Source organism: Protopterus annectens, chromosome 9.part0, assembly GCF_019279795.1.
Source record: "Protopterus annectens isolate FY-2018-M chromosome 9.part0, PAN1.0, whole genome shotgun sequence".
Taxonomy (NCBI): domain Eukaryota; kingdom Metazoa; phylum Chordata; order Ceratodontiformes; family Protopteridae; genus Protopterus; species Protopterus annectens.
The window spans coordinates 1,432,823,067-1,432,840,954 of NC_056743.1; the positions used below are offsets into that span (position 1 = coordinate 1,432,823,067).

The window sequence follows — 17,888 nt, forward strand, 5'->3', positions numbered from 1 at the left end:
CCTTAAAAAAGGGAGAATGGACTAAACCGTGACCATCCGGAATTTGGGTGACAGACTTGTTCAAGCTGCCGAGATCCAAAATGGGTCTCCAGTCCCCTGTCTTTTTTGGCACCAAAAAGAATCTCGAGTAGAATTCGGATTGGTTGGATGACTCTTTTTTGAGGCAGCTTTATTATCTCTGAAGCTGCTTCTTCCCTTTGATTGAGTGGAATGTCGGGAAGCTTTTTTGGAAGGTTTGGTTGACAAGAAAGGGGGATGGTGTAACCTCCAGTGATTATACTCTGCACCCAACGATTGGTGGTAATAGATTGCCAGGCAGAGAAAAACGATCCCTGACTGCTTCTAGAGGTAAGCAATCCGGCTGCTCCTCAGGAGCACTGGTAAGGTTGTCCAGAGAAGGAGTTCCTGGAGCCTTGGTTACGAGGATCCCCCTCTGCCTTTGTAGGGGCGTCTTCTGGAATTGTTACCCCCTCTGCCCCTGGGGGTATCACCACGTGTGGCACGGAAAGGATCATGAGAATTTTTGTGCCACATTTTCCCACTCCTCTGATTCCTGGAGAAGGAATGTTGAGGATTGGAAAACTGTAGGCCTATGGCAGACAGGGTCTTGCCGTCTTGCTCGCACCTGGCTAGTGTTTCCTCCACCTTGGAGCCAGAAATGAGGAAGACTTGAAGGGGTCTGCGAGGCCACAAATGCGCATCCAGGCATGACACTGCATGACAATGCCTGAACCTACTGCTCTAGCTGCCCCTTCGGTCACATGTGATAGCAACCTCATGAACGAGTTGGAGATCAATTCCAGGGTTGAGAGCTGTGAAGGCACTTTTTCCCTGACCTTGTCAGACACCTGTCCTGCGAGTGTCCCAGAGAGTTTGGAGATCAAGTCCCTCTGGAGCCTCGTAAAATGTGCCACAAAAAAAAGACTGTATAGCAAAGGTCCCTGATGCAAAAACTCACTTTCCAATCTGTCCACTGCCGAAACTCTCTGTTGAGGTGGGTGGACAGCGGGACTCTCCTCAGCCAAGTCCCTTTTTGTGGCCACCGCAACCACCATAGCATCGACTGGTAACCTCTGGACCAATGCGGATTCTCTTCGGTGGGGTTGGCTGGTCTCTGAAGGATCGCCTCAGTGGAATCAGGGTTCTTTCAAGCATGCTGCACAACGATCTGGACGAGCTCGTCGGCAGGCAGGGTGACCCAAGAGGTAGATGGCTGGGTGCCGAAAGCCTGCAGAAACACAGACTCCTCAAACGAAGGGTTGGAGGGCTTCCAGTCACCTCTGTTTTAGCATTTCCAGGATGTCTCCAAAGGAGACATCATCAGGAGGTGACCGTGGGGACCTTTCACCATCATCGTAATCCGTGTCTTCCACTAAAGACTCCTCAGTTGAGTCCATGTGCCTCCTCTTGCATGTCCTCTTTTGAGAAGGCTCTTCAGTGGGGGTCTCTGAGGAGGACTCGGAAGAGTGGGTACCCTGAACAGGAGTGTACTGCGACTTCTCTGCCCAGTGCCCTGGGAATATGGTCTGTGGCGCCCGAAGAGGGATGGGAGCCTGGAACCGAGAAAGACAACCTCGGGACCGGGGTCACACCCCACTCTGCGAACCCATCACCGCAGATGGAGCCTCAAGTAGGAACGGTGCAGAAGTGGCTACCGGCACCGAAGACGGAACTGAAGACACACATGGAACCGTGCCCCAAGCCGAAGTACCCACCCCCCAATCCCAAAATTGAGGAAGGACCGGTTCCGCGGGAACCGAGGACCAAAGACGCCGAGGTGGTGGGTTCCGAGAAGGACGTCGGAGCAGAAAGTTTCAGAACCAGAATGGTCGAAGGAGTGAGAGAAAAGACCTGTGATAGTCAGGCATGACTGTTGAGAAAGATAGGCAAGTGACATTGAATAGAGGGAGAGAGATGGCAACAGGTGAAGCAACACCCTGACCCCATGTAGATAACAGGAAAAAATGAGTTGATGATGGGAAAAACAATTTTATATATATATATATATATATATATATATATATATATATATACACGGGATACATTTAAAATATCAACAAACCAAAATGTTGACAGCTGTATGATGCATCACAAAAAGTCAAAACAAGTAAGATCAGCTCCAATTGCCACCAGCTTTTTCAGATAATAACAAATGGAGTTTCTCTCTACTATTCCCCCAAGACTTCTACAGGCAGACATCCATGTGAAGTGCTTAACCAAAGCCTGTCCTTTCACGCAGGCAGATATTCAGTGATATAAGCCACATCCACATGCTGGCCTACTGAACAGATAATTTAGGCAAACCTACATTTTGTAAATACTCGTGAACATTCTTTTTAAATTCTTCCTATTTTATCTCTGCCCTATATTACTTTTCCAAACAATTCCTACACAGTTTTGCTGGTATTCCAATCATCCATGCCCATGAATAGCAGCTGACTCCTATAATGGCCCTATGAACAGCCACTGCCAGCAATGGAGTGTACTAACTCATTAACACCTATATGACGTGGAATATCACACTTCTAGCACTCTACACACACCCTTGCATTCCACAGCATCTTCTGAAAAAATCAGCTTAAAAAGCATAAAATAAACAGATGCTAATATTTTGTGAACAATGAAGGGGTTTATAGGCAAATACTAGGCTATCAGTCTGCAGATTATTACAAGCCTAGCCAATAAGCAGAGGTTAAAATCAGATTCTGTTCCTTTGTACCTGTGAGGTAAAGACCTTAACCACTATGCCAACCATAAAAGCTGTTAAAGTTGTACAAACAGAACTGTTATCAGTTACAAGTATTCTTTACAGTGATAATAGTGTACTCATTACTGTCTTTCCATAAATACTGTAATAAATTATAATGTACACAAACCCATAGTTATATTTTTTGCTAAACATTCAGAAACAGTCATATTTTAAACTATATAACCTATGCATATATTGTTAGAAGACTTTTGTTAACTGAACATAAGCTTTCAAATTACAGCAAGAAATGTGTCCCTGAGGGCATGTTTAACAAGATATGTATAACAATATGAAAACTTATGCTTAAATACATGATTAGCAATCTAATGAACACTGAATATTTCTCAAGATGTGCAACTTACAGTGCAAATATAAAAGTCAGTTTTCTTCAACCATATCTAAGGTTTCACCAGTTTGCATTCAGTAGTTTGTAAGCCACTTGGTTTTTAAACTATTAAATACATACTGACATACTGCTTATTTACACAATTATTAACAAACAAGTAGCAATATTCCTAATATAGTGTGATATAAATCGACATTGACAATGAATTTTACTGTCTCCCATCATGGCACTTCACAGGATACCCCTCAACAGCATGTAGGTCTCTCAGTTATGAAACTATGAGAAATAAGTTGCAATCACTGATTAATTTTTGTACTGCATGACATCCTAGATTAACAGTCAGCATAATTTTGGCAATACCTCCTTGCCCCATCTAATACTGCCTATTACTGGTGGATACGTCACTTAGTTAGTTAAAGAAGCCACACCCAAAATAAAGTCTGGATGCCATAAGGAGCAAATAGCATTACCTGAAACTACACAAAAGTTGCTATAGGCTTAAATGAGCTAGGAAAGGGGGAAACAGAAGTAGGATGCCATGCCATTCTTCATATCACATGAACACACCTACAAACAATTTAGAAGCTGCCAATCTACCTACAGCAAAATTGGATGCACCCAGAGAAAACCTACAAGAAAACATACTTGTATCTCTGTTCAAAACATCTCCACCCCACATCCACAAACTTGCTACAATTCCCTGAAATTTCTGCTGCCTCAAGTGAATTGCTAATGCCTTCTAAAACTCAGAGTTATAAAAAGAGTATTATTGAGAGCCATGAAAAACATTCATCTGTCTCTTGCTTTACATTCTCTGTCCCCTACAGAACTTCACTTTTAACCTTCATAAAACCTACTAACATATTAAACATTTATTCCCCCAAACATTGTCATGCCTGCATTACAAATCTGCAGTAAAAAGTTTACCTCCTGCCTTAACATTTCCTTATAATTCCTCCAATCAACCAATACAGACCCTTGCTCATACCCCACTTGGGCTATCTTATACTGAGCCAGTTAGCTGCACCACTATTCAAAAGCCTCTTAATATAATAACCAGGGAACTCCCAATGCATCTCTCAATGCAGGTAAGTATAAATGATGGCATTATCAGAAATTAATATTGGGTGTGTACAGACCTCTTACAAAATATGCATGTTTTACTGACAATCTTTTTGGTACATTGGCCTAAATCTACTTGAATAAAAATTAAACTGAGAAAACTCTTGCAATGCTATTGAAATATTCATTGAGCCCACAGTCTTAGTATAAAATGTCCACATTTCTTGTTAATCTCAGAATCTGGATCACCCAAGAACCTCTGCACCTTATCAAGACTATATATTGTGCTACAGTCTCCAATACACAATAACAGCATTCCTTCTTGACTTGTCACCATCTTTTGAAATTCATGTTGTGTCACACCTGGAAGAAATTATACACTAGATTTTGTAAACTGATTGCCTTCTTTATAACCTATAATAATACATCTGTTACCATATCGTCTACCACACATAGGAAATACTTTGACAGAAGGAGTACTGCCCCTTTCCCCCAGCCCAGCTACAGGAATTTTAGAATCAACTCTGTGACAATGCTATCATAATACATCTCTTTTACCATGAACTCCTCAGAAAACAAGGTATCATATTTATCAAAGGATAACGTGTGATGCACTAAACTATAAAATAAAAAAATATTTAAAATACCAGAACATACAAACTTCTTTCCATCCTTCAACTCAATAATTGTTCTTGCCAAAAAAAAAAAAAAACTTTAACAAATCCAGACTAACAGACATATTAATGCCTGAATAGTCATGTACTTATCTTCCATTTGCCCCCTTTCTCTATGAACACACTGAAACTACTCTGTGTTACCATATCCCATAATACATATCAGTTTGCATATAATGATGATTCAGTATCTTTAGTCATGTAGACAATGCAAGGTAGAAAGAATAAGGGAGGATCCAAGCTAAAAATTCACCAAAATTAAAATTAAAATAAGGGCAGCACCAGTTCCTAAAGAGTCGCGCCATTCCAACACACTAAAGTTTAATAGAAAACTTCCTGCATATCTGGGATAACCTCATAAACTCTCTCTAATCCACTACAGCAGTTTCAGAAAAAAAGAGCTGTCCTTAATAAAAGCAGGATCCAATCAGAAGACTGACTACCTTATATGCATGCAGCTGCCTACAGAAAATTTTGCATTATTGTAGTCTTTTAAAGTTTACAAGACCTATACCACCAATAACATGCAATCTGTCCCCAAACTAATCATGAAAATAAAAAAAAATAAAAAAACACTTAGAAACTTCCCTTCTTCCATCTCATGCCATATGAGTAAAAGATCAAAAAAAATTCTAATTAAATACATATGTAAACTGTACTTATCAAATAAAAGTTGTTGTGTCTTTCGGCTTTTCCCGGTTAGGGGTCTCCACAGCGGAACTCCAGTCCACTAATGATTGGCAATAGATTTTTATGTGCCGAGTTGCCAGCTCTGACGCACAATCTTTCACCCATGTCTCCACACAGAAGACGCTCTAGCTGAGAATCGAACAGGACAACGTCTTACTGTGAGGCAACAACGCTACCGCAGCACCACCACCGCTACTTATCAAATAAAAGTAATTAATCAATTTAAGGAAACTTATACAGGAAATGGTTCTCAGTAATCATTACATAATGTAACTGTAAAGCTATAATGTATCACAATCCAATGTCAATCACAGTACCAAGTTCTTCTGTCAAAGCTCAAAACTTTTCAGACTTGCTTCATAACTACTTGTGCTGGCACCTGCCTTCACAACCTTCGGTTCTGTCCTGAACAATGCAGAATCTTCAATGAACATGCAGCCTCCCCAGACGAATTTTCACCTGATAGACTTGTCATTTACTCAGTCTCTTTGTCAGTACTCAGTAATTGATATTCCTGATTCCTCTCCACTATTCCTGTATAACATTCAGGGCCTCATGCAAATCATCAGAAGTCTTTACTCCATTAGGAGAAGTAAGTCTTAAACACAGCTGGATACAAAATCCAGAATTTTAACTTCCTTAAATGACATTTCCTCACAGGCACCAGAAACAAAGTTCTTTCTTTGTGTGTTTGCAGAATAGCTATTGCCAAAGAACACTTGTTTCTCATCAAATTTATACACCTTAACAGGACATTATAAAAGTGACAACACTTGTTAAGTCTAATTGTCTCTACGGCAATTGTTGAGCCACAGCACTGACCCAGGGGAAAAAGTCTGTGTCCTTTCTGCATTTATCTGACAAATGCATACCAGTCCAATTTGCCAACTTATTTTGTATAAACTCCAGGCTATTTTCCTGTTTCTGGATACCATTCACACAGTCTTTTTCTATTACCCTTTTCTGATGTATCTACTTCTTCAACATGTCCAATTCAGTCTATAAATGTACATTTTGTTCTTTTAGAACTTTATTCTTTTGGTGCAGCTTTTTAGTAGCATCAGAATGGCTGTTCATAGCTTTAGCATCTCACTCCCCTTCACAATGGCTAATGTAATTATGCAATTACCCAATTTAGTGCTCATTTTCTGAATTGCCAAAATTTTCTGATAACAAACAAGACAGTTATAAACCAAAGCACTTGTTTTCATGGTGATCAAACTTAAATTAAAAGAGAAGGCAAGCCTCTATTAACAAAAAAGTGAAGAGGTTAATGTTTATGTACTACAAAAGTATTATCTGTGAGTCCAAATGTTCTTCTATGTGACATTAATTACAGTTAATTTTAAATGTACATCGGGATAAGGGTGCTCTATAATTAACTGCAAAATCTTTTATTGATATGATAAATAACTAACTATAAAGTACAAATGTAATATGCATGCATGCAAGTTTTGATTACTCGGTTGTCTAAGTGGGTTGCAGCTTATTTTCAGTGGGAGCTTGGGGAGAAAAGCTCCACTACCCATCATCACATTATAGATTAAAATAAACATACTATAAAACTGTAAGATTATAAAGCTATAAATAACCATGAAGATTCAAACCATCTCTGTAAAGAAACACAGGATGAAAGCATGGCACTATAACCATTTAATGTTATGTGTTGTACAAACTTAATGGATAACTACAAGAAAGTAAAGTTATATTCAACTAAGCAATTGTCAGATTGTGCTGAGTCCACATTTTTATTTTCCAACAAAACTGCACAAATGTTCTACATGGAGAGGTTTTTCATTTTTAGCAAAAGCTTCTGCCTTTATACTATGCTAGAGAATTTCCTGCTGCTTCTAGTTTTTCAATAACAGAAGACAAATCCAAGTATGGCTTTGATGCTCTATACAGCATCTCCACTCTTCAGGGAACTGACTTTTAATACTAACTGTGCATTGTTCAAAGGAGTTAAAATGTGTATGTCTGACATATGTGTTTACATGAGAGGGATTTGTAGAATAATTAAAACACTAGCTTTCCATAAAGAAAGAGCATAGTGTAGTAGTGTCTGTCAGAAAGTGGCTTTCAGCAAAATAATAGTCCAGCTTCCCCAGTGTAGCAGCACAGGGCTCCAGATCAAGATTAATAAAAGAATGTTCACCTGATTCAAATCTGACACCACTATTTCTACACCACAACTGTGTGGTGGTTACCTTAACTAACATAAATAAGCATAGCCTGCTTTGCAACCGACACAGCTTTAGAAACTCAGTATCACTACTGCTCTTAACACATCCACAGGTAAATTATACAACAATATAAGTAACAGCCTCTTTATCTGTTACTGTTTTCATTCATTTATCTAGAGTATTTGACACTGTTTATTACAATATTTTACTCTTCAAAACCTATATAAATTAAGCTTTGTCAAAAACACCAATCTCTGGTTTCGTAGCTGCTTAAAAGACAGAGCATTTCAAATATGCACAAATAATTTCTCTGAAAACTTAACATTAAATATAGGAGTTCTAGAGGCTTCTGTTCTTTGGTCCCTACTTTTCTCAGTCTTTATAAATGGTATAACATGACCTCTCTCGCTCTTTCAGCTTTTCCTGGTTAGGGGTCGCCACAGCAGAACTCCGGTCCGCTAATGGTTGGCAGTGGATTTTTACAGTGCCGTGTTGCCAGCCTGACGCCCAACCTTCAAAGAAGGCACACCCATTTACGCACGCACCTACCTGCAAGTCTTTAAACATTACTCGACCGCGGGGAGGACATGCGGACTCCACACAGAAGGCGCTCCAGCCGAGAGTTGAACCAGAGAACCTCGGCCTTAATCTGATAATGCACACCGATGATATTCTTACAAACCACTCCAGCGAAGCAAACCAATCCTTATGAACTAAATTACAGGCAAGTTTCAGTAAGTTATCCACATAGTTGTTCAAAAACAAGAAAACACGTTGCTACTCAAGTTCCCACCCACTATCTCGTTCTGCAATACATGGACACAGCCAGAGCTAAAAATGTTCTATTACCAACAGAATACAGTCTACCTCTTCTCTGTCAGCAGTCAGCACAGAATCCACATAAATTACTAAAAATAAATGTTTCTGATTTGATCTTCTAGTAAACATAAATATGCATCACTCTGAAAACAAGTCATTTGGCTACCCATTAAATACAGAGAAATCTTTCTCCATGCCATCCTAATTTACAAGATTCTCCAATCTGGTTTATTGTCCTCCACTTAAAAGATTGCTACCTTAAACTTATGTATACTCATGTAACTGTTTCTTTATATTATTAATATTACTTCTTTATATTGTCATAGTTTATATATAGCTTTCTGTATGCACTCTCCATTATAAATGGGCATCTTGCTGTTAAGCTATAACTTTATGTTGTTTTATTAATTGCACTTGGGTTCTGACTGAAAAGGGTTGGTAGACCAGCTTACTTACACTGTTACCAAATTGCAGAGAAATAAATAAAATGTGTCAGGTGTTGCACTGCAGCTTCAGATGCTATCCAGCTTCAAGTGAAAAGTGCTGTGCACTGTTATGCTACAAGAACAGTAATTTGCCATACTATGTCTCCATCATTTTTTGCTGTGATTTTACCATGGTACGGATCAACAGAGCATGAGGACAGTTCCTAATCAAAGGTGGTACTCATCTCTAGCAAATGTTTTAGGAACACTTTTCTTATTCTAATTTACTTCATTTACTTCTAGTGGTGGTTCAGATACTAAAACAACAAGCCTACAGAATAAATACTAAAGTATGCTGCTAACTTTTATAAGAATGTAACTGCAAAAAAAGGATATACCCTTAGTTTATGTGGCTATTTTCAACAATTAAAGTTGCACTATATTTACATGAGGTGGTTTAAACATTCCTAGATTAAAAGCTCACTGAAACAGAGTCCAGCTACACCCAAGGGCAGTAATTTAACTGAACCAGAAAAAATTTAATTTTGTGACTACCCATGCATAAACTGCTTAAGCAAGAATTCCTATGAACACAGTAGACTAACTGGGCTGCCATATGAAACTTAGGCACAGTTATGGCAGAAAGACAAACTCTGATTGCAGATACCTTATCTTATTAAGCAGTAGATAAATGTCACAGTGCTTTTTATTAATGTCCACTTTTATCACATGGATTAATGATGGATACGTTAAAGTATGTACATAGAGAAGAGATGCCCATAAGTACAATGATCTTAAAGATTCAATATGTATATAACTGTCTGTATTGTTTGTAAGTCTACAGAGATTTTTGTGACTGTATCAAACACTGTTTCTGAGGGAATAATTAGTGATATTACAGCTATACTACTGTCCGATGAATTTTATTTAAGGAATTTAAAGAGATGGTAGTAATTTATTTTTAACAAGGAATACAAAACCTAGCACAGTTAAACATTTAACCTAGTATATTGTTTTTGCATTGCTTTTGTACCTTTTCACATCTGTAAAAGTCCAAACAGGGGTAATGCATGAAGCATGAGTGGAGAGGAGATCAAATGTGTATAACACTGTAGAAAGTTAGGCAACATACCAAAATACTTATGTTTTACTTAATTCAATACTTTGTTACAACACCTTGCTCAAATGTTACTAATACTGTCTTCTATGTCACTGTGTTTTAATAGTTTTTGAAAACTGTATTATATTTGATAACTTGTTGATATTAGCTTTGTAATAATGTATCTGGAGCTTTTCTCCCCGGGCCTCCATTGAAAACGGGCTCATTTTGGCCCAGTGGACTTTCCCGGTTACCAAACTGCAAACAAATAATAAATAAAAATACAGACTATAGTGTTTAACAGTTTCATGCAATTCTCCTGCAATATGAAATGGTATATTTCTAGCTGCCACAGCATGCAGTATTATAGTTGCTAAAATAAAACTGCATTTTTTAAACAACTTTTTATTTGATTTTACAACCAGAATTCACAGTCAGAAAAAACTGCAAATTTGTAATAAACCTGCTAGCTTGTTTCTTGCACAGCTATCAGAGACATAGCAACACTGTATCCAACTTAAATATTTAGCCTGTAAGACTATTTCTTATAGTCTAGCAACCATAGAATGACAATCAAACGAGATAAGAAAAAGCAATAATGCACATTACTCTCAACCATCAAGCAAAGTAAAGCATCAAGTAAAGCACATTATAAACTGAAGGGAATAATTTAGTAATTAAACATCATTATCAGCAGCAAACCGCTCTGCTCTTCATTGGTAAATTAATAGTGCAAGTACAAATACAAGTGCAATCACTCAAGGTTGCACAGTCAAACAATATTTCACTTGCCAACCTCATTCTGTAAATAGGGTAAATGACACATCTGAGGGACAGGGATCCCATACATATGAACAGAAGTATGAGGAGTAGTATGAGGATCATAAGATTCCAACAAAAGGCCATAAATATATATAGCATAGTTTGTCCTGCTGTCACAACACAATGCAGAGAACCATTCCAGTCCTAGCAAGAGATGAGTCCACAAGAATCTCCTAACAGCTCTAAATAAGCAGTACTTCTCAGGACCATCTATTTGGAGCACTTGCAACAGACTGACAACTTTTGCAGTTCACAACTTACTGTTAACAGTACCTTAGGCCAGCAATAATGACCTTTTGGGTGTTGGATAAGAAGCAATTTTCTTTTTCCTAGTATGTAAAACAAACTACAATTTTACAGGGTCCCAATACATTGTGTGTTTGTGTGGTCCTTCAGCACAGCAGCAATGACTGTTTGACTTCTGGATAGGTAGTAATTCTCATAATATATCAAGTGGAACACAGTCAAACTCCTTCTGTAGACACCAGTTGAATACCACACCCATTGGGCTCCAACTCAAAACTCCGCTAACCCCTTTCTGCAGACACAGGGTAAATGACATGTCTGGGAGAACCTCCACACACACACACACTCTTTTTAAAGGGTCTATTTCTAAAAGAGATAAAATGACTGAAACTGTTGGGGATATTATCTGTTTAACCATTCCATTTTACATAAATACTAGCATTACAGATCACATTCTGTTTGAATTTATCAAACAAAATACTTCTGAAATAATTGTATATCTAATGAAGATGAAACAATATTCCTTGTGCTGCTAGTCTGCATTAACATTTAATATTTCTGCTTGCATAATTAACATTAAAAAAATAAGGTACTTTCCTGGAACAAGCTCAGCAGATACTTCTGTGGCTAGGTGTTATGGCAAACTGCTTAGTCCTTATTACCAAACAATTGCCACTGCCTCAAAAATTCTGTTTCTCTCGTGTGATATTATCAACAAACTGCACTATTTAGGAACTGTAATTGAAAATCTTTAACAAAGATAGCAAAATTGTGCAAACAAATCTAGCCAAAAGGATTTGCAACGGTTGAATACAAATAACTGAAAATGGGAAAGGACTGCTCAAATTTCATGAATGTATGCTTTTGTGCCTGACTGTTCTATGGAAAGCAGTGAGTGCATGCTGTCACAGGAACACCAGTGTGTGAAACTGTACCTCTAACCTCTCTAAGGTACAAGTATTCTACAAAAGAAAGGGCACACATATCAGACTGTGGTGGTCTAAGCTTGTTGCTGTCAGACAACTGAGATGGCATGTGTTCCAACTGTTATTTCTGGTAGACTTCATGTTCATTTTTTTCACATTAGAAGCTCAGAAGGCTGTGGGTTCATGCTCTCCAAAATGGGTACTTTTCATTCTAAAAAGTACTAAAGAGAGGTGCAACACTTCTAAGGTCCCATTTGTTTGTCCTGCTGATAGTTCAAGCAGAAATGAAAAATTCCATTGCACATATGCACAAAGAAGAGAAACGTTACTCCTGGTAATCTCATCAAAGTCTCTCCCAGACACTATAAATTTCACCTTGAGTTGCCCCACATGAAGAACTAAAGTTATGTAATGGATCAACACACACAGAAGAAAAATTTAAACAAGTATATTTAAGAGCATGACAACTAAAAGATTCATACAGTAAATATAACACAGGACAATCTGGATTAAAAGAGGCGTATACACCACAAACAGGGTACACCGAGTGATAACCAAAGATAATATATGAAAAAACATAACACCAATCTTCTACCTAATGACACACTTTAGAAATGAGAAATGCAGCACTGACTTGAAACTGTTACCATTTAACAGATTTTTTTTTTTCTTATATGGGTTTTTCATATCACGTACTATTAGATGGCAGATGCCTAAACTACACTAAAAGTGTGTAACCAATCCCGTCATTTCACATTACTTAGTAACATCCATGCAGCCTAACAATTTTTTTGTTAAAACAGAATAAGGGTTCAAAGGATGGAGCAAAATCTCATCCAAAATCTAACTGTTGGAATTCTTCTTCTTTGAAAAAGACCAATGACAGTTTTTACAGCACTGTGAGTTTTTGCAGGACAAAACATTCACAGTCAGTGCAAATAACTGGTTTCAATACCAAATAAAGACTCACTGTTAGAAATCTATTTGATTCTATAGTTTCATATTGTATTAAAGTGTTTAAGATACAAAATCATGGCTCTTTACAACACTAAAATAAAAGTTGGAAATACATACCTATCAATATCTATATACATATTAATTTGTAGGAAATGTGCAATAACTGTTCACTTTACTAAATAAAACTGTCAAATGTCCAAACAAAACATTTTAAACAATGTCTACATTTTAATCAGCATTTGGGGTTTCCTTTTTTTCAGTTGATAATTCATACTTTTCAGTCAACACTGCAAGCCGAATCCAAAAACAGCATCAAAGAAACAACGCTGTGCTGTTTAGGAAGAAAAGGCTTTTTCTGATGATACACGCTTTTTAAGGTATTAGTACTAAAAAACATCCCTGAGTTGGGCCATTTGCACTAGATTATTATTATTATTATGGATTTGTCTCTGATTTCTGATTAAAACAACTGAAAACTGTGGTGCTTATTCACAGTAAACATTACATTTCTTTAATCTGTTACACAAAGTTCCCATAGTATAACAACCAGATGGGAAACACTGCAAGAAGTGAAGAACTAAGAGTGCTACACGTGGAAGAATCTTAAAATAGCCTGCATTTTCACATACACCACTCTGCTAACTAATAGGTAGTTGTAGCGGACAGTAAGCTCAGTAACAGCCAAACTAACAGTTGCGGAACAACGCCAATGGCCAGCTTCAGCGGTCATCAAACTTAATTAGATCACATGACAGTCTATTACACTACGGGTTGCTCACCTTTTCTATCAGCGAGAACCGCAAAGCAGTGGGACTGCTTCTGCGCTACACCACGAAGACCTTACGCGACTATCACATCACTCGAAGGGCATCGGGACTGTCTAGCGCGTGGAGATCTGAATAGTCTAACGGTTTACTAGGCTGTTCAGATCACGACTCGAAGGGCATAGAGACTGTCAGGCGCTTGGCCATCTGATAAATTACATCAAGAAACAACCTCGTCGGGATGACACATCCATTGCCTCAAGTTATATTCCGCGTTATTCACAGGTTGATACCCTTACCTCCCGCCCAAAGGGTCCTCGTCCTTCTGTTGTCTTCTATACATAAATTATGCCTAATTTTAACTTTTAAGGAAAATACTGGTATAAAGTCATGGGTATTTTACAGCTTAGCTCAAAAGTCTGAATGGAATTAGGATACCATACTGCAGGTAGCATGTGGACCGCTGTTTTTGGTCCTCCGTAACCGCATCCCTAATAATTAAGGAGGGGTGCATTGAGCAGGCAGTCACAGCAGGAGGATTCACCGGGCTCTGCCAGCTGTGCACCCCCCTACCCACACACATTTTTGCCGTTAATTGTGGGCAACAGCGATGCTTACTTCTGTATCACAATCCTCAGTTAATAAGTTTTAATTTCTGCAACTAAGCCTAATTGCTACTACAAGTTATTAAACCTAAAATCCTGAACACGACGCGAATTTACTGAAAAGAAAATATAACTCAGCAAGTTAACTGAAAGTAAAACTATCTGCCTTAAAAAATAATATAAGAAGCCATATGAACTTGCCCATTATCACGCCTGGATTTCGCCCAAAACTTACTACACTAGCTCCACAGTGCTTCAGTTAATCCAACGACCCATCCACGCGCTCTCGTTTCGAAAGGTTTAGCAAACTGACAGTCTTTACCACTACATCAGCGCATTCTGAGCCAGCACCGCCCCTGTCCCATAGCTATTGGATGCTCGAGTTCACTATTTCTCAAATTCCGTTTCTTATTGGATGTGTAGTCCTTGCCTGCCAAACAAGAGGGTTTAGTGAAATTGTAGTTCTTTCTTCTGCCAAGCTGATGTTTGATAGTTTATTTCTGCTACACATACTGTATTCAGTGGGTCAACTGTACAAAGAGAGGAGATTCGACGAAATGCAGGTCAAGCAACAAGTATTTTATCGTTGGAGTTTAAAACTTTATTCTTTAATTTTTAACACAAATAAATCACATTAGGTAGTACTTTGCTTTCCAAAGTCAGTTGTAATTAATTTACAAGCTAAATATTTTAAAAGGAATATAGCTATGAAATTTACATATAAAATATGCGCCCAGCTGTTGCGTTCCAACTGTCTTCACATACGCTCTATAGAAACTATTATGAATTGTCAATTTATTTATTTATATTTTATTGTTATCTAATTTCTTTATTGCTTATTTCAGCATGTTGTAGTATACAGACTGTTACGATACCTTCGCAACATGACAGCTCCAGAATTGTGTAAATAAATTTAGTGGGTTTTCAGATAAATGACGCTCATCTTTTCAAAAAAATATACAGTGTGTGTGTGTTCGGTAAGCGCGGCATCATATCGGGTGGGCTTTGAATTAATGGGGGCCTTGGAGATTGTAAAGTACAACATCTTTACGTACCGCCAGTAAAACTATAATTGAAATGGTCAGAAAGGATATTCGTATTTTTGGATTACAGGTAATTTACATCACTAGGTTACATTTACACTTGAGGTCCAGGTCAAGAAAGTACCAAACATAAATACGTGTCCTTACAAAAATCAGTCGCAATTTTGAAATGTGACAGTCAAGTTTAAAGAAAACAGTAGTTGGATTCTAACAGGCACGTTACTTTTTTTGTAAACTACTGCAACGTATAAATGTGGGTTAACGTAGCACTGGCAAGTGTTCACCACTGAATTAAATTGGTTTATTCAAATATGGTGCTGTGAATAACTGCGACTACATTCATTATTGTCCACACTACACCATTTGGAGGCCTTCTGTTATTATGTGTCACAATATCGCAAGTGCACATAGCAGGAGGTGGTTTATGTGACATGATTTGTTTTAGTGCCAACTGGTTATGTTTGGCTGTGCTTTCTGGGATATTGGGTTTGAAAAGCATAATGTAAACATTTGAAAGACAGACTGTTAAAAAATCTGTTGTACAGACAGTTTCAGTTAAATATGTTCTTGGTCTTAACATACTACCAGTAATATGGGAATATGTGATAGCATTACATAAGTATGTGTGTGCATAAATGTGTAGGTGCATTTTTTGTAGTGTCTCACACACGTGTGTGTGTGTGTGTGTGTGTGTGTGTGTATATATATATATATGTGTGTGTGTGTGTGTGTGCATTTTATAGCTTAAAATAAGTATTGTGTAAAAAGTACACAATGAGACACATTGAAGAATGCTCACTGTAGAGAAATAAGAAAATAAGAAGTTGCTGTGATGCTGGCCACACAATGTGAAAGAGGCTGTTGGTGGTATCTGTATTTAACCATCTACATCAGAGATGCTGAGCTGTATCAAGTAAGCTGTACCACATCAGTAAAGAGCAGACACGGAGCTATTTTTAGATGCATTTATCTAAGTAACTGATTTGATGGCGCATGAATTCATAAATTCCATAGGAAAGTTTAGTGCAGCAAAAAAAGTGCAGCAGAACTTAATACATTTATTTTAATTTTGCACAAGGAATTTGAACTTACAGATTTTATATTTTGGGAGTTATATAAAAGGAGTAAAATGAGCACTACAGGAAAATATTTTCATATTATGAAATTAGTACTTCGAAAGTGGAAAGTCAATGAATATGATTAAACCCAGTCATTTGTTTGGAGTGCAGATCTAGATGGGTGTTGCTCTGCTGACAATCTGTTCCTCAGGTGAAACAAATGAAATTCCCCTTTATCCATCACTGATGCTTGGTCATGGCCTCAGTAATGTCATTCGGTCAAAGGAGTGCTAACTTAGTGGTTATGTGGAAGCAACTCCAGCAGTAGTATTAAAGATGTGCCTCTTATCACAGACGAGAGAGTGAGGGAAAGAGAGAAAATAGTGACCCATGCAGGTCTATGTCTCTTTCCAGAATATGAAAGCTGCTGTGTGAGCAGTATGAATTTTATGTTATGTCAGTTTTGCAGATACACTTTGTATTCACATTTTGTTTAGTTATTGGTATCTGAATGGCAGAAGGAGTGAGCACATTTGTTATATCTGTTAATGTGACTGATTCATTTTATTATAACAAGTATGTAATCAGTTTTGTTCGTACTTTTGTATTCTCTAATAAAATCCTGTTGCATTTATTAATTGAAAATATTGGTAAAATGATAATTCTACACATCTATGCCAGTATACAGCAGAAAATATATATGAATACTGTGTATAGGACGTTCCACTCACCCAAACTGTCAGTCAACTCGAACTAAGCTGACTAAAAAGACAGGTTTGGGCACCAAGCCCTTCAAAACTTTCTTGCCAATAGAGAGATGGAGGCTGAGCCCTAAAAAGGCAATGCTAGGAATAACCAAAAAAATAAAATAAATAAATGCCCACACCCTGACGTAAACAACACACCCAAAATCAAGGGGGGATGGAAGGAGGGAGCAGAGATGGAGGCTGAGTCCTAAAAAGGCAATGCTAGGAATAACCAAAAAATAAAATAAAATAAATAAATGCCCACACCCTGACGTAAACAACACACCCAAAATCAAGGGGGGATGGAAGGAGGGAGCAGATCTTGCAGCAGTAATCATTCAGACATCTACTGTTATATTAAGTTTACTTACGTAACTGTAGTATGCTCATTCAACTGATCACTGCTGCAGTAGTCTTAGCTATGTGAGTAGATTATCCTAGCTTACTATGTTTGGGAGGTGGAAAGAAAAGGGTCTAGGAGCCCTGGAGAATGTTCCCAGCAAAGTCTGATCTAGACCTTGAGAAGGAATCAAACTTGTAGTGCTTTGTAAAAGTATGTACAGAGGACCAAGTTGCAGCTTCTGGAATACTTCTAAAATCCAAGAAACACAAAAAAGGTGAAAAAGACTGAGTAAATTGTTGCTTAACCCAAAAACTGAACTCAGTCTGGCACA

General features: G+C 37.9%; 1 protein-coding gene across 1 annotated transcript in view; it reads right to left on the reverse strand.

Moving 5' to 3' along the window:
- Positions 1-14,663, reverse strand: part of ARID5A (AT-rich interaction domain 5A) — a 484,004-nt gene extending 469,341 nt beyond the window's left edge. The window contains exon 1 of the mRNA XM_044084394.1: positions 14,569-14,663. Within this exon, the coding sequence (XP_043940329.1) occupies positions 14,569-14,572 (4 nt within the window). The 5' untranslated portion in view covers positions 14,573-14,663. The remainder of the gene's footprint in view (positions 1-14,568) is intronic.
- Between the last annotated feature and the right edge of the window lie 3,225 nt (positions 14,664-17,888).